The sequence below is a fragment of the Rhododendron vialii genome, chromosome 1a (genome assembly GCF_030253575.1).
Source record: "Rhododendron vialii isolate Sample 1 chromosome 1a, ASM3025357v1".
In the NCBI taxonomy this organism is placed as follows: domain Eukaryota; kingdom Viridiplantae; phylum Streptophyta; class Magnoliopsida; order Ericales; family Ericaceae; genus Rhododendron; species Rhododendron vialii.
This window is the reverse complement of record NC_080557.1, coordinates 9554629-9579470: the sequence shown is the minus strand read 5'-3', so window position 1 is coordinate 9579470 and position 24842 is coordinate 9554629. Positions and strand designations below refer to the sequence as shown.

The 24842-nt window shown below is 38.1% G+C and overlaps 2 protein-coding genes across 2 annotated transcripts; one reads left to right on the top strand and one right to left on the bottom strand.

Annotated features, from left to right (window-relative positions):
• Positions 1-5004: 5004 nt before the first annotated feature.
• On the bottom strand, positions 5005-7084 carry LOC131300664 (organic cation/carnitine transporter 3). Its single transcript, XM_058326603.1, has one exon. The coding sequence runs from the start codon at positions 6829-6831 to the stop codon at positions 5245-5247; it is 1587 nt and encodes a 528-aa protein (XP_058182586.1). The 5' UTR covers positions 6832-7084; the 3' UTR covers positions 5005-5244.
• Positions 7085-18903: 11819 nt separating this feature from the next.
• LOC131300655 (protein kinase PINOID 2) lies at positions 18904-22739 on the top strand. Its single transcript, XM_058326594.1, has 4 exons — positions 18904-19359; positions 19992-20212; positions 20753-21084; positions 21790-22739. Exons 1-4 carry the CDS (start codon positions 19000-19002, stop codon positions 22311-22313), a joined length of 1437 nt encoding a protein of 478 aa, XP_058182577.1. The 5' UTR covers positions 18904-18999; the 3' UTR covers positions 22314-22739.
• Positions 22740-24842: the final 2103 nt, after the last annotated feature.

Sequence of the window (24842 nt, the reverse complement as noted above, 5' to 3'; positions counted from 1 at the left end):
TACCTATAAATACTCGAACTAGTCATCCAACTTTTCATTCAGTTTTTAGGATCTTAAAACTTGAATAAAAAGTTAGATGATTAGATCGAGCACTTATAGGTAGCAGATTGAGCTGATTTCTCGAGAAGGCCCTTGAAAACATGTTTTCAATTTAATAAACAGCTTGAATCATTTGTGTGAGACCTTTGGTAGGCGCCATATCCCAATCTGTGCATGATTTGTGCGTAAAAAATCTGTGTGGACAGATTTACTGTACTACTACCCTATGGAGGGAACAGGGATGGCAATCCCGGCCGCCCCACCCCGCCCCGCCCCATTCCCCGCCCCAAATGGATTGGGGATTCGGGGATTTTTTGGGGATAGGGTAGGGGATGTGGATAATTTTTAAAAAAAAATGGGGAACGGGTAGGGGATGGGTATGAGTCTGTCCCCGCCCCGCCCCGTTTGTGTGTGTGTGTGTGTGTGTATATATATATATATATAGATATAATAAATAAGTTATATACATAAATGAAAATTATATAGGAGTACTATATATACATAAGTGAGGAAGAAAGAAAGAAATTAAATTTCACTGTCAATTAACATAGAAGTAATTGAATTCACTTACCACGGATAGAAGATTAGTAGAAAAAAGAGCTCAAATCAATAGTTCTAGTCAGATAAATATTGTTCACGTCCGATAAATATTGTTCACGTCGGAAACTCATGAAATAGCGTTGTGTTGAGAGACTAAGAAACGAAGCTTTAAAGAGCTTTGCGTGTGTTGTTTGTTCTTGGCGTCTTGTTGCAGGAGGGATACCGGATTAAGAATATCGATTTTGCATGTGGTTCCAGTTGGATCCCCGATTCCCCACGGGGATCCCCGTTCCTCGTTTGGGGGAGGGGATGTGACGTCCCACTTTTTCAGTAAAAAAATAATAATAATATTTTTGACCCAAATTATTAAATCTTTCATTTTTCTTTTTCAAACTTTGTCCTAATAAAAAAAAAATTGTATATGTTGGGTTGTTTATTTTTTTGCATCAGTTACTCGTATCGCTTAAAATGCTAAGTTTGGTTAAACTGGAAATGGGTACCCGCAAGTGATTAGTTAACGTAAAGAATAATGTTGGGTTGATTGTGTAATTAGATTGAAAAATATCGGTATATACGGGGGCAGTTTACTGAATGAGAATATACAAGAGGTAGGGTTTCATCATATTAAAAAGAGAGCCCTGTATTCTTATATACATATACAAAACTAGGGTTATTTTATTCCAGGCAGTGAGATTAACGAGAGAGCTGCGACAGTCTGGTTCTACTTGGCTTCCTGAAGTGGTAATTCTTTTCTATTAATCCCTTTTTCTTCTTATCTTTATAGGTTGATTTGGGAACCAGTTTAATTAGTTGGGTTGTTGTTTGGTGGTGCCGAGTGAGCGGAGGAAAGAGAAAGATGGGCGGCAATGGTGATCAGTTTGTGCGTGCATGTGGTGTTGGTTGTAGTGTGTGTGTCGTGTTATACTCCGGGAATGTTGAAGGATGGAATCGGATGGTGGACATTTATATGGTGAATTAGTTCTAGGTTTGGGCTTAGCTGTTTAGTTACATACTAAGTTAATGCTAATAAGTATTTTATATTACCAAATAGTTTTAGCAGTAGTCTGTTCTAATAGCTATCATGTAAATTAATTATCATTTTGTACATCTGTAATTCAGATTAGGTGGTTCATGCACTTGCGTTGCACATCGTGATATCATCGTTTTCGACCGAGGTGAGTGGTTAAGCATGTGATCCCTTCTTTTGGAATCCTCTTGAGCCTATCGATTCTTTACAGTTCGTTATTAGTTGTGATTCGATGATAATCATTCCTATTCGTTGCTCTCATAATTATTGGCAATTGACGTACCCTTTGGCATACCAGGTTCATTGATAAAAATTAATAGGATTGTTGGATTGCCCATATTTTTCTTGTTGCTCCATAATATTATTGTGACTCTGCAACGGCACGGAGAATAATCCTGGTGCAGGTGCCTCCGGCTCGCCGTTGTTCTTTTTATGTTTGGGATCATATACTGTGTTGATATTTATTAAAGTCCAAGGAAAAGACCCGTGAGATATCGTGGTGACTTTGGCCACTAGGAAAAAGACTTGTGAAATACCCTGTGACTCTAGTGCTCAACGGATAGGGAAAAGACTTGTGAAATACCCTGTGACCCTATTCTGGATCGGCTTAGGGAAAAGGTCCTAGGCGCCATTCTGTGGTGACTCTAAGTACGGTGTTGGATCCAACGGGCGAAGCCCTGAGAAAATATTTGGCAATTGGTGATTTTGGTTCCCACTTTGGTTTGGATTTTCGTTTATTGTGATTCATTGTTATGATATTATTGAGCAGACCTATTGGTATAAAAGACATGTTATTGTTATCCGGATTGTTCTTGTGATAAATTGTCAAACATTGATTCATCTCGTCGATACCTTTTGTGAGCCTTTGACTTTGTCGTTCGTTATTTAGTTCATTGATATGAATTGTTGAACCATCGACCCTTATTGTTTGAAACCATTTCTTGGAACCCATAGCATCTTTTGTTTAAAAGTATGCCGCGTTGTATTCTTTACCCTAGCATGTTTAACTACTCACTGAGCTCGTCAGCTGACGGATTTATTCCACATTATTTTTCAGGTTAGTTAATGGAGTATTATAATGGACTCTGCGGTGTTGTCGGGACCTTGTGTTTGGACCTCTAGGGCGTTTGCATTTTTATTTCTTTTATCGTGTCAAAATGCTTTCGAACGTTTATTTATTAGCTTCTGCACTTTTATTTATTGGCAGTTATTGGGGAATTTGGAGTTAGAGAATATCAGATATTGTGGCCATCTTGTTATGGAAAAATATTGATTTTGAGTTTGCACATTTTGCTTTAATAAAATATCCAGTTTTTACTTTATTTGGTTTAAGTTGCTAAAAATATTTTTAATTAGGCTTCGTGTCCCATGATTGCTTCATGGTACAAGGCCAGTCATGCTTCCGGATTTGGGGCGTGACATGGGATGGAGGGTAAAAATAATTCTCCGGTGGGGATCGGGGAGGGAATGGAAATGGGGATGGATTTGAATTCGGGGATCGGAGACGGGGATAGTGGTATCCACCCCCCACCCGCCCCATTGCCAACCCCAGGAGGGAAAGATTTCGAAGTGCACTTGACGTTATCCACGCGCGTGGGCATGCATATTGCCAAGCACTGGGCCCACCGGTAATACAGGAAACACAGGTCACGTAACCTCAAACGATTGGGTCGCGTGACTCGCGTCCCTAAAGTTTGAGTTCAGTTCGTGAACACCCGTGACCCGAATCTGTCCGGTAGCAAGAGTCCAAAATTCAAAGCTCATAGTAGTTGTAATTACTACTCCGTCACTTCGGAATCGTTTCGTGTCACTTAAAAAATTATTTATATTTCATAAGTTATTTTAGTACTAGAGTTTATTCGTGCTAAGAGGCACAATATAATATAAGATTTAATTAGTAACAATTGTGTAATTAATATTGTTTGAAAGAGAGAGGGAGAGCCGGAGAATTTATGGAGCAAATCAATGGTTATGATTTATAGAGAGATAAGATTTAAAAATCGTTTTCCCTTATTATGTAGATTATCATTATTACTTTTAAAAAAATTGACTTTACTTCATAAGTTATACTGGTATTATCATTATTTTTAAAAATTGTAGTAACTCACAAATTATGTGATTCTCACAAACAATAATGTATAGTAATAGCTAAGAGTCTTAAAATATCACATAACAGTGCTTTAGGAGTACTGAATAATAAATTATTGAAATACCTGTAGTTTGGATCAGTTCCTGATCTTTTTCATGTTGTAATATGTTATTAAATCAATGCAAGTTTTTTTTTTTTTATTGAACAACATCATTCCAATATTATTAACAAATTCAATCAAAGCAAACACAGTATTATAAAAAGGGACACTATCGATTCCAAAATAATATTGGGATGACGTTGGAGAGGGGGGGGACCCACTCCAGACTCTCTCTCTCTCTCTCCACTGCTTTCTTTCTACACATTTGTTTTGGCTCAATACAAGTTTTTTAGACAACATGTAGGTTTGCAAGAAATCGGAGGGGCTGTAGTGCATCTGCCACATTATACCGTGTAGTGCGTTCGATTTGACCATCCATTTTGGCATGGACGGCTTGGATTTAATCCGTGCTCCTACAAATTCTAGTCGTCCATTACTGAGATGGACGGCTAGATCAGCCGCACTATACGTATAGTACTCGGGTGCACTATAGCACCCCGGGTTCAGGTTTGCAATGAATGATTACGGATCAAAAGTATTTTTCCGTTCTATTTTCTGATTTTTTTTAAGGCTTAATCTAGTGATGCAGATTTTTCTCCCAAATTCACAATAGACCGTTCTCGTGTTTTATTCCCCTCGCTTTTGCTCCGGCAGGAGAGCTTTATCTTTCTTTAGTTGTTTCTTAGTTGGTGTTGTTTATCCAGATTTCAGCTGTGTTTAATATTTTTTGTTGGTTTGAGCTGGGAATCTGTTATGGAATTTTCTACTATCTGAACTTAGATTAGTTTTCTTTTGGCGATTTCGTCGGTCTTGCTTCTGCAGGGGGTGCACGTATCAAAGTCTTTGATAGTTTTGGTTCATTATTGTATTTTCGATGGAATCTGTATTGCCTTCGAGCTTTGTTTTGAAATGAATTGACGATTAAAAAAAAAAAAGACAACGAAGTACAATGGTCTAATCACCTTCATGTCTTATTGATATAATACATATAATTAGGCTCCGTTCTTTTGGACTTAATTTAAAATTAGCTTAAATCTAAAAAATTTATCCTTATTTTGATTTTTTTTCGTATTTGTTAGTTTTGCACCAAATATTTGTGAGACATTTTTATGCTAAAAAGTGATTATTTATCAAAATACTTGAATAAAAGTGCCAAAATTTTACTTTTTCGATTCCTTTCATCGAGACGAATTAATAACCCACAAAAGCTTGGCGCAAAATTAACAAATATAAAAAAAAATTCAAATAAGTACAATATTTTCATATTTAAGTTAAATCTAAAAGAAACGGAGCCTTAGCTAGAGATATACATGCACGGAGGTATTAGGAACGTTCATATTCACAATCCCTCTCATAATGCGAAAGAAGTTGGCCGCCACTTTCTGCATTATTGCAATACGACAAAGCACAACTTGCCTTTAGTACTCGGCAAAAAAATCGAAAGTCCTTTTAGCAGTTGCCGCAGCCACTAGTTTGTGTCTTTAGGACCTTGTGCTCCTCCTCGTCCATCGTATCACAAATGCTCGAACCCTTTGTCTCCGGAAGGAACGCCACGAACAGCCCGCAAAACGCTATCGTCACCCCGAACACCCCGTAGGACAGAACCCCATTTCTCCTCCCGGCAGCAACCAAGACAGGGCTAAACACCCCGCCCAGAACAATCGCCTGCCTCACCATCGACATGGCCGAGTTCCTCACGCACGTCGGGAACAACTCCAACGTGTAAATCAACAGCACGTTGAAGGCCGTGCAGACGCTGAAGAAAGACACCGTCTCTGCCCCTATCTGCGACGCACCCTTTGATATGATCCATCCAGACTCGGTGCTCATCGATGGCATGTTCATCAGGACGCAACAAATGATGCTGCATACACCGCTCAGAATGCAGAAGCCGAATACAGAGCCTTTCCTGTTTATTTTTCCTATTAGGAAAAATGAGGCCAACGAGGCGGGTAGCTCCGATAAGGCATTCAGTGTGACATTAAGGTAGAGGTTGAATCCCAAGCTTCCAACCCCTAAGGGCATGCCATAGTAGACCATGCCGATGCCGAAACCCACCACCATAACAGCTGATAAGCGCCTGATAGCCCATTTTTTATCAAGCAAGATCTTGATGGCCGAGAATAGGTCGCCGTTTGACGAATCGTGTTCGACACAGACAATTTCGGGGAATTGTTTCAGAGTGAAGCTACTATGGCTTGCGATACTCTTTATCGTGGCCATGAATTTTTCTTTGTGGCCTTGCAAGAACAGCCACCGGGGAGACTCACGGGCTAAGAAATGGAACAGGACGCAATACGGGATTGTGGGAATACAGGTCCACAAGTAGATTGATCTCCAAGAAGATCCTCTGTTCAAGTAAGCGATCGCCGGTAAAGATAAGAATCCGAACGTGAAAAAGAGGAAGCTAAGGATCCCAACCTGGCCTCGCCTTCGCTTCCCGACGAGCTCTGTCGATAGCACGAGAGCGCACGTTCCTACGGTGGCCCTCCCGAACCCCCCGACGAACCTGAGGGCCGAATACATCCAGATGTTTGTGGAGGCGGCCGTGAAGAGTCCGGCCAGGGACATGAGCAAAGACGACAAGAGTAGGATGTTCTTCCGGCCGAGGGAGGAGGAGTCGGCCAGCGTGGCGAGGACGAGTCCTCCCACGAGGCTGCCCAAGAAGAAACACGAAGCTGGCAATCCCCTGATGACTGAGCTAGCACACTCCAGCGACCAATCCGACACGATAGACGCGTCTGCCGGCATGTCCCAAGCCCACGAACCTCTTGGAAGCTGGCACATATCGGTTGCCGAGTTGCACGAGGAGTGGTGATCGGTGCAGTGCCATGTCGGGTCGGCGTCGGTGACGACGCTAATGAAGGTTTGCTGGGCGTCGAAGGCCCAAGCCAAAGACACGAGGGAAGCCTGCAGCAGCTGAGCCCACCCGAAATCTCCGATACACCGTTCAATTATCTCCTCCAAGGAGGAGGCCGGGGCGGTTGCCGGAGTTTCGCTGGAGAGAAGGGGATCAGTAGTGCCGGGATCGGCCATCTGAATTACTGTTGGTTCTTGCAAGGGTTGATTAATTTCTTCATCAAATCACCCGGAAACATTTTATAGTATGCTTTTTCAATCAATATAAATATACATAGCCAAGTGGCTGTAATCTATCACATTAGGTCCGATCTGACAGGAACCTAGGATTAAAGAAGGCAAAAATATCTGATTCATTATTGAAACTTGACAAGTCACACTAAAACAAAAACATTGAGGCCCCGATTGGCCAACCTAATACTAACCATAAGATGCCTTGTTTTTTAGTGATGAGATGATAAACCAACGTTGTCAATCATAGCATTTGGGCGGCCGAGAATGAAATTCTAAAAAAATGGACGGGATGAAAATATAACCTGTAGTAGACTAGACCGGAGGATGAATATTTTGATCCGAGTATGATTCATCTAGACCGTGATTTGATGATGTGGTCACGGTTAATCAATCAATCCACATGATTCTTTCGTAAAGTTGTATTTAACTTTTATTTGACGAACTATATAAATGGACAGTAGCGCCTATTTCTGGAACGGTGAATTAAGCCACAGCAGCTACCCAAAAATCAGAGAGAGAGAAAGGGGATTCCTACTTGTGAAATTATTTAATATATACTCTCTCTTCTCCCATAACATGTGTGGCTCACGCGGGACTCACATATTGCCCCGCAGCCCTGTTCAATTGCATGAAAAGGATGGAAAGAGATGAGAAAATCAAATTTCTTGTAACTTTTCGTGTGTTCAGTTATCAAGAATGTTGGCGCACCCATACCTTCAACTTTTTCACTAGAAAACACTTTTCTGCAAAATGAGTCTTGCCAAAAGAAAAGAATTTTAGTTTTATTGCAAGGATTCTTGTCAAGAGAACATACTCAGGAAAATAAATTTCATTTTTCTTTACTTCTTCTACTTTCACTTTTTCAGGCCCCGTTCTCTTGAACTTAACTTAAATCTGAGAATTTTGTATTTATTTGAATTTTTTTCCCATGTGTTAGTTTTGCGCAAATTTTTTTTGAGTTATTGATTCGTTTCGACGAGAGAAATCGAAAAATTAATTTTTTATTTACTTTTACCTAAATATTTTTAGAAATAACTACTTTTTACTTTTACCCAAGTAGCTCACGTAGGATTAGATATAGCACGTATTGCCATGGACATAAATAAATATTCAAACAAAGTTTTAGATGCTGATGTGTTTTGGAGTTGTTTGATGTACGCAAACATCATACATATCGAACCGACTCTAAACACGTTTATGTTCAAATATGTACGTGGTCGTAGTTTCGATCAATATGCATAGGCAAGGGGTTGTAGTCTGAGAGGAGAAGTTTTTCAGTGCCAGGTGGGCACGGCCATGTGGTGCCGAGCACCATCTCGGCTATTCAAACGTGTTTTGGACGATTCAGATCTGTTTGAATAATTTTTTAGTGTAAAATTACCAAAATACCCCCTTAAGCTCAAACAGATCTGGACTGTTCAAAACACGTTTGGACGGCCGAGATGCATGCTTGGCACCACGTGACCTGTGCCCTCTCGGCACTGAAAAATTTCTCTATTCTATCGGTCGTGCCGAAAACATGGCGATTAGACAAAAAAGATCTGAGTCATTGTGAAACTAAACAAATCATAAAATGGTAGTAAAATAAGAGTATATATATAGGTACCGAGAAAGGGGGAGGGAAAACGTACTGACCGGCCGCGCCAGGCCGGGCCGTTTTCGGCCACCGGACGGTCGATCCTAGCCGTCCGAAAAATTAAAAAAAAAAAAAACCAAAAGGGTCGGAGCGAGAATCAACGGTATCTGAGGTGTATAGAGTGCTTGATCCGAGCACCCCCTTTTCGTATATATATGTATATACGTGTATATACTCAAAAAATGAGTGCTCAGATCAAGCATCCTACACACCTCGGATGCCGTTGATTCCCGTGCACGCCCCATCGGTTTTTTTTTTATAAAATTTTTGAACGGCTCGGATCGATCTTCTGGTGGCTGGAGATGGCCCGCCGGTGACCATCAGTACGTTTTCCCTTCTCCTCGATCGGTACATATAGCATTACTCGGTAAAGAGTTACTGGTAAAATAAAACGTTGAGGTCCAGGTCCTGATTTTTGTCTGATTGATGATGAGTCAAGTTGAGGATACTTCTGAAACTAACTCGGCTGCCCGCGTGTATATTCTTTACTTTGAGATGTCGATGAGTCAAATCTCGCCGAATGCAAGAAATTGAAGATTAGTTCTCCTGTGTAGTAGTGTTTCATTTGTTACTTCCTCCGTCCCGCAAAGATTTTTTATTTTCATTATTCACACACCTTTTAAAAACTTACCTATGTTTTTACGTTGTAAATATTTTTTATGTGCAATATAGATTATATTTGATAGATCTCACTTACTATTAGTAAAATAAATTCTTTTAATCATAAAAAAATAAATTACAAACTATAGGTAACTTTTCTAAAATATGTGAATAGTGGAAATGGACAATCTTTATCGGACGGAGAGAATACTTTATTTCTCGAAAATCCTATGTGTACCGACCATTTTTGGACCGAAACCGTACCGACGGCCGCGCGCGGCCGTCTCCGGCCACCGGACGGCCGATCCGAGCCGTCCAAAAATTTTAAAAAAAAAAACCGAGGGGCCCCACGCGGGAATTAACGTCATCCGATGTGTGTAGGGTGCTTGATCTAAACACCCTATTTTTCGTGTATATATGTATACACGAAAAATAGGGTGTTTAGATCAAGCACCCTACACACATCGGATGACGTTAATTCCCGCGTAAGGCCCCTCGGTTTTTTTTTTTAAAATTTTTGGACGGCTCGGATCGGCCGTCCGGTGGCCGGAGACGGCCGCGCGCGGCCGTCGGTACGGTTTCGGTCCAAAAATGGTCGGTACACCTAGCAGTACTCTTTTTTTCCCGTACGGGCAATTTCTTTAGGATTGTTATGTATTGGGCTTGATTTAGATATTACATGCCTCACATTATTGATGTAATATTATGTTCTTTTGAATGCAATTCAACTATGCTGGACATAGAAAAAAGAAAGAAAGAAAAGGAAATTAGAGGCCGGTCTTAGTTTTTAGCTTTGGTTTCAACTCTTCCTTGAGTATTGTTACCAAACCTGAATAGGCTTTGTTAGGTTGCATAACGCCTTTTTTGCCCCTTGGGAACTTTGTGAACTATAATTATGTGAATTATATATGTGATCCAAGGGGTATTTTTGTCCAAAATAACAGGCCGGGACTATATCGGGTAGCTATAATACGCCGAGGAGACTAATTTGGCAACGGAGCCTAAAAAAGGGCCGGCCTCTAAATTCCTCAAAAAGACAAAAGGGAAAATGACGGCTAAGGACGTGTTTTGATAATGAATAGCTGTCAAGTACATTTTCAGCATTAACAAATATTCTCAGCATATCTTTGACGGGTATTAATTATTAAAATACGTTACGGGTCGTCATTTTCCCGAAGAAAAACACCTGAATCGAAAAAATTGGCTGCTCTGTAGTCCATTAATTTAGAGGAAGTGTGCCAGTGTCCATGTCAAACTGGACCCAATTGGGTTGGGCATGTGTCAGTGTCCATTTTGGATTGGGCCAGGCCTTGACCCAATTGGGCCTTCCTCTCCAAATAGTCCAACGAGAGCTGCCGACAATAGTTTGTGCCCTGTTTGTCAAGAAATTTGGCCGACGATTATGGATTATTGCTTCTAAAAAGGTCTTTTGGAGTGTGACGATCGAATCCTTCGTTTTGTAGGTCTCAATGTGTTCTTCATCTATGACAAAAGTCAAATTTATCGTACATCGATACCTATTTGAAAGAAGCATATGATTGTGAAAAGAGAAATTAACCATCTATTTCTCTTATGTTTAATATGATCCAATCAAGCCTTTATCCATGGTTGACCAAACTGTGTTTTTTCCTCATAAATCAGAACACATCAAGACACACAAACAACGCCTGCAATCATCAAAGTGCGATTGCGGTGGGTCCTATTTTGCATCACATGATGGTCACATGACAAGATCTGGATTCATGTTAAAGAATATGGCTCCATTGGCTTGTCTAGAGGGTAGTACCGTACAAGTGATCACAATCGTCCCAGCTTATTTTTAATCCGGGTCCCATATCAAACACCATATTTGACTCATTAAACCAAATTGAAGCCCGTTTTTTAGTTTCCTTCTTCTAATTGCTCGAGTCATCATGCATAATGACATGTATCTTGTTTTATTTAAAACATATAAATCAAAAAATTCAAAATTTTATTTTATTTTAAATTATAGTAACAAAGTAAGATGTTTTCGGAGTCCTTGAGTTGGAGCTGCCCATGATGATATGTCCCAGACAAAGTCCTAGCTATAAACAGAGAAAGATCAGTTTACAGTTCTCAAGTATATGCATCCATGTCGTATTTTCTTTAAAAAAAATATATTCCATTTTCCCTGAATTTTTTTAATGAATTATAACCATGGGCTTTCTGAATTTACTTTTGGCTGTTTTATTATTTTGGTGTTTGTGGGGTTGTCAGTTTGGCCATCTCTAGTCACTGCATTTTTTTGCACATTATTGACAAGAGGAGTGGGAGCTTTACAGTTGAGATGTAATGATTCTGATGGGTACTTCCATTTTCTTGTATCTTGTCTTCTTCCAATATCTTTTCCATCGATTTCTCTATATATAACTTTGTAGAGTATATATATATATATATATAGCGGCCATGTGTTTGTTATCGGGTTATGCAAGGCATGGCATGTCCCCGGGCCAGGCATAACAAGTCATAACACAAGTGCTCTTCACCGGCGTAGGCCATGACATAACATGTCTGTGTCACTGACCATTGCAAGGAACATATATACAATCCAAAGGCCAAAATAGTGGTTTCTTAAAACAAGCATTAAATTTAATTAAGACAAGATTACAAAAACAATGGCTCGGCTTGTGCTAGTTACCAGGCAAGGCAAGGCAAGGCCTGACATGATCTGTGCCTTTTACCTAACTCCTACTTAATAGTTCAATTATTTTCAAAGAAAATTTTATTAATTTGTAAATGGGTACATCAAATTAGTTATCGGATCACGACTATAACATCGATCAATAGACGAGCGAAGAAAATGTAGGATCGATGTAGAATAGCATGGTTATTTCCGACCTTTGAGCTATTTAAAAGCAATTGCAGGTTTCGTAAATGAAATTGGATTTGATTGGACTTGGAAGATTTTGGGGAAGAGAAAGGTGTTTTGAGATTCAAATGGTTGGGGGAGAAGAATGTATGGGGCAAGTTATGGAGCATTTAGAGTTTCAACATATTTGCTTCCTAGCTAGCTCTGAGATGGCTACAATTTCTGCTGGGTATGTTGCCTGAAATTGAAACAAAAAGGGAAGAAGATAAGATCTTGCAGAAAAAGGGGAGAAATGAAGTGAAGGGTAAGAAAGAAACATGTTTTCTAGTTTGTTTTTAATTTTTAATTTTTTGGTTTGACGGTTAGGGTGTCTGGACTAGCGTACCTGCATGCACTTCAACTAACCCCTCCTTGGTCCAATCAAAGGCAAGCCGCCTACACCGGAACTAGAAAATTCACAAGATATTTCTCTTTTGCGGCTGCCCTAAAAGGTTGACAAGTTTCGAATTTAGGATGTTTGAGTTTACAGTTCATCCTCTGTGGCCACTCGAGCTATCCGTTGGGTTTGTTTTTAATCTTTTAGAAGATTACAAAGGAGAGATTCTGAGTTCTTTGAACAGTCCAATCCTATCCCATGACAAAATCAAGATTGTATATGATGTTCAACACCTCGGTCACCCCAAACCTTATTCAATGCATTATGTATCAGTATATATTTTACTGTGAAATGCTCCAAATTAATGTTAGTTTCTGGGTTTATATTTATTGGGGAGATTTACTCTCTAGTTCATTATTCTTATTTTGAAACTCATTAGGCCACCCAATTAACTATTTAGAAACCTACTAGGTTCACCTTCACCAAAATGCCTTTACATTACATAAAAATTATTTACCCCTCCCGCGTCATCATCGCCGGAAAGTTGGCCGGAAAATTTGATGGTGTCGGAAGTTAGCCAAAAAATTGACCGGCATCGGAAAGTTCGTTGAAAATTTGATTACCGCCAGAAAGTTTTCCGAAAGTTGACCGGAAAAGTTGTTGCCACCAGAATTGATCTTGGTCCAAACATCTATAGTGACCTTAGACTAATTTTTTATATTTATTTTGGTATTTGATTAGAGCAAGTCACGGGGGACATCAAAATAGCATCACCAAAGTCATTTTTCTGACTTGCTCCACCAATTGAGCGCGACCATTTCGATACAATCTTAATCAAACATGGAATTGAACCCAACTCATTTCTGGATGCAAATCAAATAATTCGGTAATGTATGTGGCAAGTTTGGCAATTTCCAAAATTAAATGCCAAATTTGGCACTTATAAGGTAACAAGGCAGCAACTGGAGTGGAGTGCAGTTGGCCTCCCTTACATACATCCTTGCACATGGGCAAGATTTGATCCCCGTAAGCCCCCTCCCCCTCCGGCCCTCCACCAAATCCTCTAGGATAGTATAGATTATAGGATTAACGAATGAAAAAAAAAAAGAAGGTAACAAGGCATTCCAAAATTTGACATTGAGGCTCCATTTGTTTGGACTAAAATATTTTTGTGTAAAATATTTTACTTATTTTCCTTTGTTTGGTTGGATAAAAAGTTGGAAAACATTTTCCATGGTAAAACGTTTTTCATGATCCGGATGAAAATAATTTCCTCTCAAAACTTTGGTAAGTTGTTTTACTCCCGACAAGCACTCGGACTTTTCCCCCCATATCCCCAACTAATGCAAGGTATTCACTTGTAACTTCCACCATTTCAGACTGAAATTTTCAGTACCCACCAGTCACCTCTCTCTCTCTCTCTCTCTCTCTTTGCGTGTGTGGATTGACTATTTTGTTATTTTCTGAAAAGTGCTTATTTTCTATTTTGTGGCCTTTTATGATTTCTCAAATGCCAACCAAATACCAAAAACTAAATTTGGGGAAAATAACTTTTGTAAAAACATTTTACATAAAAAATATTTTACTATCCTAAATATTTTACGTCAAAACAAACAAAGCCTGAATTTAGCACAAGGGCGGAGTCTGATTTTGCCATACTTATGCCAGATTTTAGCTTCGACATGAGATTTGACAAGTGGGTGAACTTACCATGCAATCTTTCTGATGATCACATAGCCTTATGAACCACTTAATCATCGCCGTGGGATTAGGGTTTTTTCCTTCCTCTTTTTCCTTCTCCTTTTGACTTGTCGATTGATGCAGTGAAGTAAGAATTCTTTTTATAAATAAGAACAAATTTCATTAATTAATTTGAGCAAAAAATACAGCAAGCTAAAAAGGAGAATGAAAAAATAGTATCAATTAATAAATCCCAACTAAGTTGGCACATATCACCCGACTATCACTATCCCTATCCCAATCACGACCACCCACCACCGTTATCTCTCCAACATCACATCCACAGTTCCAACCATCAGTATCTCTCTGTCTATCCATCATGCATGTTCCACTGCTATATCCACCACACACACTTCTTCACCACCACCGCTAGCTATTATCATTACTCGCAGTGCTCACCACCACCACCACCATCTCCATATTTCACCACACCACATTCGCTACAACCATAATTGCCACACCACCACCTGCTGCCACCACCACCACCACCATTATCACCGTCTCTCCACCACCACATCTATACAATATGACATCCATTAATAAATTAAAAGAGAACAATAAAAAATAATTTAAGCTATGATATTCATTTAATTTTATATCAAAACAATTATTTCAGCTCTTGATACTTTTCTCATAAAAAATTCAGCTAGATAGCATTCAGTTGTCAACACTAATTTTTAGCTTTCAGCTTCAGTTTTTATCTTTATCAAACAACACCTAATTTTGAGTGAAGAAGCAAAAATACAAGCTTGAAGCCTCTTGCGACATGAAACCCACATGACTCATCTCATCAAAAATGTCATCTTTATTTTGTTTAGAGTTAGTTTGATGGTTATATAAAGATGTACTTTGATTTTCATTAACAAGGGAATAGCTAGCGCATTTGAATTCTAGCTAGAAACAAGAAGTGATTAATTATTGAAAAAGTGAAAACACAAGGAGAGTTAAAACAAAATTCGACAATAAAGAGTTTAAATAGGGAATTGGGACTACATGCTTTTACAAAGATCATTAGTTGTTTGGTTTCTGAAAGGAACTTTGGCAGGCTTTACTTTTTGTCCATAGGCATGAAAACTCTACAAAAGTATTCAGACACCTTTAATTTGATATGATATTGGATCCCATACCACAACCTTTAGTCCATGTCCAATACTATTTTGGAATTCCTCGCACTACTATAGAGATGTACTATGTTTTTTTTTTTGGCGAACACATTTGAAATACATTGGTAAAGATAAGGGAAGAGTACAACTGTGCTGTCGTTGTTACGATAATTAAGACACGCCAGCGACGAGCGAAGGCCAACTAGGGCCTAATTAGGAACAGAACACAGGGTACAGATCAGCAAAACACAAAATACACAACAAACTATGCTATCGTAAATTATTTTATTTAGTTTGGACAAAGACATCACTAGAACAGTGAAGGTAAATTAAATAATACCCCTTGCATAACCAAACAAATGGCAGAAGGAAACAAAAGCAAGTACTTATATATATAATATGAACTTTGGATAGCCTTTTTAATTTTATCTCATCTAAAATAGAAAAGCTCAAAATTGTACCCATAGTCAAAATATGCCATTGTTATTTTAGGGATTGAGAATCCAAAAGAAATGAAGCATGGATAAACATGATAAATTCCTGTTTTGCTAATTTCCAAAGCATGTGAAAATGTATATTCTGCTAAACACAAAAAGGTTTCCCGCATTTTGGAAATGAGTATCAATAATGTTCATTCCCACCTCCCTCGTCCACTACCTAGAGTCATGGGATCAGCTCCTTTCAATACGGTTCAGACCATATATAGTTTTTGGACTCGAGAAGTGGACAAAAATTGAGAGTATTGAAGGGTATGGTGAGATGAGGTATGGGGTATGGAGAGGAGCTCAATAATGACTTTTGGTCCTTGGTGCATGACTCCCTCCAATGACTTGCTCTACCCTTAAGATTTTTCAAAAAGTAAAAAAAAAAGGAGATAAATTATAAAATCTCCCTTAAATACGTCGCATTCATGCTTCATTATTTTTTTGAAGCTTCGGAAATGGGCCGGAGATGCTCTAAGAGTCACCCGGCCAGGCCATAATCTCCACCACTACGAACATCGTCAGATGGGTTTTTATTTTTAATTGAAGAAGTAAATATTAGAAGTAGATTAAAAAAACATTTCTCCTTCTATCATTTGATTTTTGTAAAGTCAACTACGAACATTTTCATTTGGAATTAGTTTTTATTTTTAATTGAAGAAGCTAGGAAATTGAAAAAAAAAACACATTTTCGATCTCCTTTCTCCAATTTGATTTTGTAAAGTCTTGATCCGGTTTGTTGTATTTCGACATCGTTTAGGAAAAAAAATTATGCGTGACCCCCCATAGGATAGAAATCCAACGTGGTAGTCAAGGCCTTATCAGACTTAGAAGTTGTTCCCTCTTAAGAGAGTCTCATTGTCTTAGTTCAAAACCTTTTAGGTGCTATAAATTAACTCTTATGGGGTCAGTTCACATAGGGATTGCTTCGGCTTTAAATGAGCATCTGTTGCTGGACAATAAGATTGATTTTCTAAGGACTGGTTAAGGTGTGCATATATTTTTTTTATTGGCAAAAAAAAATTCATTAACTCATAACACGACGTACAAAATTAATGTGTGCGTATGTTGGCCTCGACTGTCCTTGTTATCAAAAAAGTTGACCGCGTAAGCTCGGATCACATGCATGGCAAGCTCATAATAAAGACTAAACCAATAACAACTAAACAGATAGTACAAGCCTACAAGGTCACCATATATATATAGGTAATTGAGTTTTATCCTGTAAAATTTGTCACACCAGTTTTCAAGTCAGGGAATCCCTGACTTTGTTACGGTCTGCACCTCCCCTTTTCTGATTGAATTGCAACGATTCGAGCCGCTCAATATGATCAGAACGTGATTTCAAGTGTACCCGTGAGAAATCGACAAAAAAATGACCCGGAATGGCTTGATCCGAACAGTTTTTTATTGAATGATTCAATAAAAAATTGCTCAAATCAAGCCCTTCCCGGTCTTTTTTTTTTTGCCGATTTCTCGCCGGTTCTCTTAAAATCACGTTCCGAACATATTGAGCGGCTTGGATCGTCGCAATTCGATTGGAAAATGCGAGGTGCGGACAGTGCGGCTGGTAAGAGGGCGTGGATATATAGGAAGAGAACTGTATATATGTATATATAATTGTCCTATATATATATATATATATATATATATATAAAATTGTTTTTGAGGTGGAAATGAATGGGGCACACGAGAGCTTCATGTACTCTCCAGACTCCAGCTTTCCAGAGCTATACCATCTAATGGGATTATCACAATTTTTTCTTTACAGCAAAGACTTTCATAATTAGTGGAGTATTATTTAGTTAACGGGGAAAAAAAAAAGGAAAGCATTTCACATTAGGTTAATTACAAGAGGCTCTTCAATTTGGATATTGAAACTACCATTCAAAAGGAGCTTCAAATGGGGTCCCTTTGCAGAAGGATAATGGCCTTTTTGACCGCCTACCATTCAAATGATCTTATTAATTTAGTTAGCAATGGAGTTAATCATGATGGGGAAAAATAAAATGGAATTATAAAAACTCAATGGCGGAGACAAGATTTGACTAAGGTAGTAGCGCTGTTCAAGGGGAGTCCGGCCATTAGTATTTGTTGCATGTTGGAGTATTTCATACGTAAAAGAGAAAGATAAAGCATAATATCGGGCTTTGTCTTGGATTTTTTTTTTTTTTGTTCGACTATCATGTGTTCTTTAAATGAAAATTGTTGGGATATCATTTTTATGGTCCGAACCATTTGATTTTCAATTGATATTTTTTTTCGTCCCCCCGACTAAAATTAGGTACCAGGAAAAAATGAAAAACATTGTACATCATGGCCATTCAAAAGATATTCACACATTGAAAATGAAAAAGTATTTCTACACATATATTTTTTCCGTCTCATAGTGTTCATCTATTTATTAAAATTGTCCCACTAATCAGACTAAATAATAAAACACTTTCATACATATTGACCATTTTTTTATGCTTAAACTTATTCTGTAAGTTGATTATTCAAAAAAATAGTAAAAATTATAGAATCTATATAAACACGCCGGTAGTGCCCTTAATTGTAAAATTTTCCTTCGGCATCATATTGACACCGTGTAGCAATATACTTCTTGCATCACATTTTGTTTGTCTACTTTTTGATTTCGCATTGTTCCAAATTGTTTATCCAATTTTGGATCAAAGACGTAGAAAGAAAATCCTATTAAAATACTATTTCACCCTTCTTTAATTTCTTTCTTCAATTAATGTGACATGTACAATTTAAATTGAAGGGCATTTGTGAAAAATTTAGTTTTCAAATTGTTATGACTACATCCCCTTAATAAAGTTGAATTTTCTAAATTTGATATATTCAAGCATTACTGTAGCCCAAAAAAGAAAAGTTCTCATGGTGAATGTATCTGATATATTCAAGCATATAATATGACTGATTACTCCTCTTCCGAAAACAGTGTTAGCCTGTGTAGTTGCATCCTACTATATAGGGTCAGATTTTCTCTGTCCCGAAAATTCTTGTACATCTGTGTCGAGGGATTTTTTGTCATTGAATTGTGTGATTTTTATTTATGTTTTAAATTCAATGGCCAGAAAACCCCACACCAGAGCGGCACGAGAATTTTCGACACCTAGCATTCTGCCTCCTATCATACAAAGCCCTTAAATATAATCACACTTTCACTTCTTTCCATTACAAAAAAAAAGAAAAAGTAACACTTTGTAACTTTGTTACCAAACCAAAGCCCCACAAACCCTCTCTATATATACAAACCCCTAAGACAGCAAGACAACCTCTCTCTCACATGTTCTCCACCCACACAAAAAAACATCACCACCACCGCCACCACCACAATGGCAACCGCAACCCGACTCGACGACTCCTCCGACTACGACAGCAGCTGCTCCTCCATAACCCTGCCGGACTCATCCCGGAGCTTCATGAGCAGCCGCCGCAGCTCCATCTCTGCCGCCAGCTCCTCCGGTGACTCCGCCTTTTCACCCCACTCCCATAAGCCGCACAAGGCCAACCAGGCCGCCTGGGAAGCCATGCGGCGGCTCCGCGGCCAGTCAGGCCGGGTCGGGCTCGATCATTTCCGGATTATACGGCGGGTTGGTAGCGGGGATATTGGGAATGTTTATCTCTGCCAGATCAGGAACCCGGTTAACCCGGTTCTGGGGTCCGGGTGTCCGCCGTGCTTTTATGCAATGAAGGTACGCGGCGTGTGGCTAAATGTTTTTTAAATTGTTTTAGTATTTTGATTTTTTTTTGGAATTGGAGTTATTAATATATAGTATGTGACTAAATTTTGAGAAAAAAAAAACCTTTTACTATAGAATGCATGAGTTTTAAAAATATTTTAGTTTTACAAATTCTACAAAGTTATGGGACGAAGTGAATATACTATGAACAGTGTTGCACTGTTCCATCGGCTTGAACTAAGAATCTCGGGACCACGGGGGCTAGAAGTCCTAGTAATCACCTGTTTGGCTAAATAAGTTAAAAAATAAAGACAAAAATAAGTCAATAAGTCAATTCTTACTTTTTAGATTCTTCTCGTCATAACGATACAATAATTTTCAAAAAATTGACGAAAAACTTATTAATACGAATTTTTTTTGAATAAGGACAAAAAAAATAAGCCAATTGACTTATTTAGCCGAACGTTACTTAAGTTTAACATCCTGTTTACGAAAACTCAACTTAATTTGCCTATTTATTCACCGGCCTGGGTAATTATGCATCCGTCCTCGACCCAAGTATAAAAATACTACAAGGCACCTACAAAACAAAGTGTATAATCGTGATTTGCTTTTGGGTTCATCTAATGACATACTATTAGCAGGTAGTGGATAGGGAGGCGCTCGCGGTGAGGAAGAAGTTGGTGAGGGCGGAAATGGAGAAGGAGATTTTGGGTATTTTGGACCACCCGTTTTTGCCAACGCTTTACGCGGAGTTTGAAGCTTCTCATTATTCTTGTTTGGTTATGGAGTTTTGCCCCGGCGGAGATTTGCTCGCTGCTAGGCATCGGCAGCCGTCTAAACGGTTTAGCATTTCCTCAGCAAAGTAAGTTGTTTTTAAAAAAGTTATACTAATATTGTTTTTGTTTGTAACTTAAACAATATTACTGAGAAAATAAATTAGAAAGCAGTATCAGAATTTACGTCAATACCATGGGATTGACTTAGGCCCCGTTTTACTGATATTCTTATTTTTTAAGTACTTATTTTCTGTTTTACAAGACATATAATTCTTAATTTCACAATACATCACCCTTTTTTCAAAAAAATACTAAGTGCTTATTAATGTTTAGCATGAAATTAAGCTTTTAAAGTACTTAAAAGATAAATTTTGACTCCAAGAATACCCGAAATTTAGTTTCTCAAAAATAATATTTGAGGTTGCTTTCCAACTTCTAAGAATTTATAGGGAAGAATTGATTATTAGTTATCAGGAGTCATTCCTTATTATTAGTATATTTCCTACCTGTCTGGAGCTATTTCTTGTTGCAGACCTTATACGGTTAATGTAGTGTCCTGTTATTTTAAATTCTTTACATGTAATTCTTCCGCCGCTAGAAATAAAAAAATGTTAAAAAATGCACAGGTTTTATGCCGCAGAAACACTGTTAGCCCTAGAGTATCTCCACATGATGGGCATAGTTTACAGAGACCTAAAGCCAGAAAATGTGCTGGTTAGGGAAGATGGTCACATCATGCTTTCGGATTTCGATCTCTCGCTCAAATGCGACGTCGTTCCAACGCTCGTAAGGCGGAAACCCGACCCGGCGGCCGAACCGGACGTCGGCGGCGAAAAGATCCAAAGATGCTCGACACCTTCTTGTGCTATTCCCATGCAACCTGTGCTCTCCTGCTTCTTATCCTCCTCCAAGAGAAACAGAGGTGTGGCCACCGCAACAATACTTGAAGATATTGACGGTAAGGAAAATATTATTGTTTCCAAATTTGTTAAAAAAAAAAAACTAGAATATTTTAAAAAAATATTTATGTTAGGCTTCTAAAGAATGTTATCATTATTTATTTATTCATTCGAGTGGGAGACACCCAATTCAACAAGTACATACTATATTTATATTTATGTACCTTATCTGTAGAGCATTACCGCGAAAATAATACACATGTGCAATTTAGGACCCGTTTTTTTAAGGTTCTTATTTTTAAATATTTATTTTTTTATTTTATGAGACAATTCATTTTCTCATAATATATTACCTTTAATTCTAAGTACTTATTTTAGTTAGGCCCCATTTTCACTAATAAAAAATACTAAAAACTTAACGCATTTTACCATCTTGTTTTACTAACAAAAAAATTTCAGCATTTTACTACATTGTTTTTTACTAATAAAAAAGTTGTTAACAAAAACTGTTTTTGCTACAGTAATTCTACTCACAAACTTATTCACTACCGGAAACAACTTGACATTTCTCAACAACTTATTTACTACCGGAAACACCTAATAACTTCTCAACCACAAATAAAAATCTACAAATTTTTCACTACTGGAAACACCCTTTTAGTGTAACACGCCCCTAGTCATATTATTCTTTATAAAATTTAGATGTATATTTACTTTGCACAATGTCAACACCCTGATGGTAAATTTCATGATCATACATGCAGAGCTCGTGGCCGAACCGGTCACCGCCCGATCGAAGTCCTTCGTTGGGACCCACGAGTACCTGGCGCCGGAGGTGATCTCCGGCCAGGGCCACGGCAGCGCGGTGGACTGGTGGACGCTCGGGGTGTTCCTGTACGAGCTGATCTACGGAGTCACGCCCTTCAAGGGAGAGAACAACGAGAAGACGCTGATGAACATACTGAAGAAGCCGCTGAGCTTCCCGAGAATGGGCGTGAGCACTAGCAGGGAGTACGAGGAGATGGCCAAGGTACAAGACCTCATAAGCAGGCTGCTTGCGAAGAATCCGAAGAGGAGGATTGGGAGCTCAAAGGGCTCAGTCGAGATCAAGAAGCATGAGTTTTTCAGAGGGGTGAATTGGGCATTGATCAGGACGGTTAGGCCCCCTGAGGTCCCAAGTGATAATATGGAGAAGATTAGGGCTAGAGGTGTGGTGGTGCCTAAGTTGAGCAAGAAGGAGAGAGATGCACCGTATCAGATCCCTACCCACCATTTTGACTACTTTTAAATTAAATGTAGGGAATTTGATTTTCACACTCTACATTTATCCAAATGCACTCCTTTATATTTTTGTTTTGTAGTGATGTAAAATTACATGATTACCCTTTTCATGTGTGAATGAAAAAATGTATGAAGGGTAGTTTTGTAATTCTACATGAATAAAGACAGAAAAATGGAGTGCACTTGGAAAAAGGGGATGTGAAATCAATTTCCTAAATGTATAGTTTGAAGGAGTATTAGATTTAACAGGAAAAGCTAATATTAGCATGTATTGATAATTAATTAGAGAGGTTTAATTTGCTTTTGATTTTCCTAGCTATAATTGGATAATGTGAGTGAGAGTTTTCATTAGTGATGTCACACTATTACATGTTCATGATTTTACTCCGTAATTTAGCAGACAAAGAGAAATGTATGCCTCATTTTGTATGCACGGGCGGCCGTATTGTGAGCATGAAATGGTGCGTACATATTTTTCTCCACTTCTTTTATTACTCTGTCTCGGACTTAGCAGTCCATCTAATAAAGGTATGTCAATTTCATCGCTCACTAGTGAAGGCTTAAATTAAGATCAGTACAAAATTCAGACTTAATATATACATGCAAATGAGAATCGGATCACAAATCAAAAACTTGTTAAGACCACTGGTTGACAGGTGATTACTACAACGCTAACTTGTGGACTTCTTAAGAAAAAGCCCTCATTAGGAAAAGTAATGTCGATTAGGACCCCTACAAATTACTTTCATACATTATAAGAAACCTTTAGGATCATTACTATATATGGTTTCTTCCTTAATTTTGGAGTAATTAATTTTCAAACTACTATTCTTTAACCACATTTGAACGTCGTGCCATCTGATCACTTTGATCAAACTGATGAATTTTAAAGTCAATAATTAAAGTAGTCCAGCCTACAAAAGCAGCAGCCTTTTCACGAGATACGGCTGGAAATATTCGTATTTATTTATTAATAGTAACGGATTAAATCAATTACTAGGCAGACTCTGCACCTAAATTTGGAGATGGCTTCTCAACAAGTCCTTTTGAGAATCGTACCATGCGATCGACTGTTTGCGAGATCATATCGAATTCACTTTCAACAATCGTAGTCGTTCATGAAATAGGTGATTTCAATAATTGAAATAGACCAACATAAGTCCATAGGAGGCCGACTTAGAAGGTCTAGTCTCCAACAGAGACGGTCGAGTAGCCATCCCCAATCTTATACAAGTAGGTAAATGTAAATTTTTCATGTACTCCCTCCGCCCTATTTAAAATATCTCCCATGGAGATTCGAGCATTTTCAAAACTCCAAAAAAAAAAAATTTCTATGTATTAATTTTTTATACTAAATGGGGTACTATATTTATATTTATGTGGGACATGTAAAGAAGGGGGCAGCTCATAATTGCTCCCATGTTTTTCTCATGAGTAGGACTCATGAACTTCATGTGATCACCATTATTACCCTTCTCAATAATGGGAAAATAATAAATAAAAAGTTACCACTATTAATTTCCTTTTTTTTTCCCTCCCTATTTCTCTTCCCTTCTCTTTTTCATCTTGGTACTTACACATCCACGGATTCATATGCACTTTTTACTGATTAAAGTAAAATTTAAAAACCAAGCCCATCATAGTTCCTTGTCTTTTCCATATGTTCATTGAATTAGGCCACGTTCGGCTAAAGTAAATAAATACTTGTTTTTTGAATTAAAGTAATATATTTGTGAGAGAATGATCTGTCTCGTAAAGTGAAAAATTAGTATTTAAAAAATAAAAATCTTAACGGATCGGGGCCTATTCAAATAGAACGTTAGGATTTGTAATTCTTCTTTTTTAATTAGTTCCTCAGAGTGATAGAGTCTCATATCGGCACCTCGTGTTGATTTGCTTTTGCAGGATATCCTAGGGTCCCAGATTAGATAGTTTGGTGTACTTCTGTATTTTGTGATGTAATCTTTCGTCTTCGGGTTTGAATGAATTGACTGTATTCAAAAAAAAAAAAAAAAAGAGTGCATGATAGAGTGGAACTAATTATTAATTGGAAGATTCATGGCAGGCTAATCCTTGTCTCTGCTAAATTTCAGGCATCCTTGACGGCTTTAAGCTTGATTAAAAAATGTAATTATTGGCTTTTAGGATTATAATTGGAAGATATAGTTGGAAATGGCGCCACCACTTATGCACATGATAAGACACTTGAAGAAATAGTACACTATGTTTGAGCTAATTTAATACCTCATCTTTTATACAAAAACTAAGAATAACTAGTTGGCAAAGACTACAATACGCACTTGAAGTACAATGGGTAGTGTTTGACAACCAAATTACTCTCATTACTGGGCATTTTCGTAATCGGTGAATGCCATTTTCAGCGATTCAAGGGTTATATTAGTTTTGGGGAAGTTCCGGCTTCTGAACCAGCGACCAAAATTTTCGGTTGCAAAAACTATGAATATTTTATATCGAACTTAAAATTAAATGGCAATGAGTGGATAAGTCTCGACATTACATTAAATAATTACAGTAG

Bases quoted from the DNA above. Each gene is read 5' to 3' on its own strand.
- LOC131300655 (XM_058326594.1), top strand. From the start codon at position 19,000: ATGGCAACCGCAACCCGACTCGACGACTCCTCCGACTACGACAGCAGC. The intron at 20,213-20,752 runs GTAAGTTGTTTT...AAAAATGCACAG, and splicing joins TTTAGCATTTCCTCAGCAAA to GTTTTATGCCGCAGAAACAC. The intron at 21,085-21,789 runs GTAAGGAAAATA...TCATACATGCAG, and splicing joins AATACTTGAAGATATTGACG to AGCTCGTGGCCGAACCGGTC.
- LOC131300664 (XM_058326603.1), bottom strand. From the start codon at position 6,831: ATGGCCGATCCCGGCACTACTGATCCCCTTCTCTCCAGCGAAACTCCG.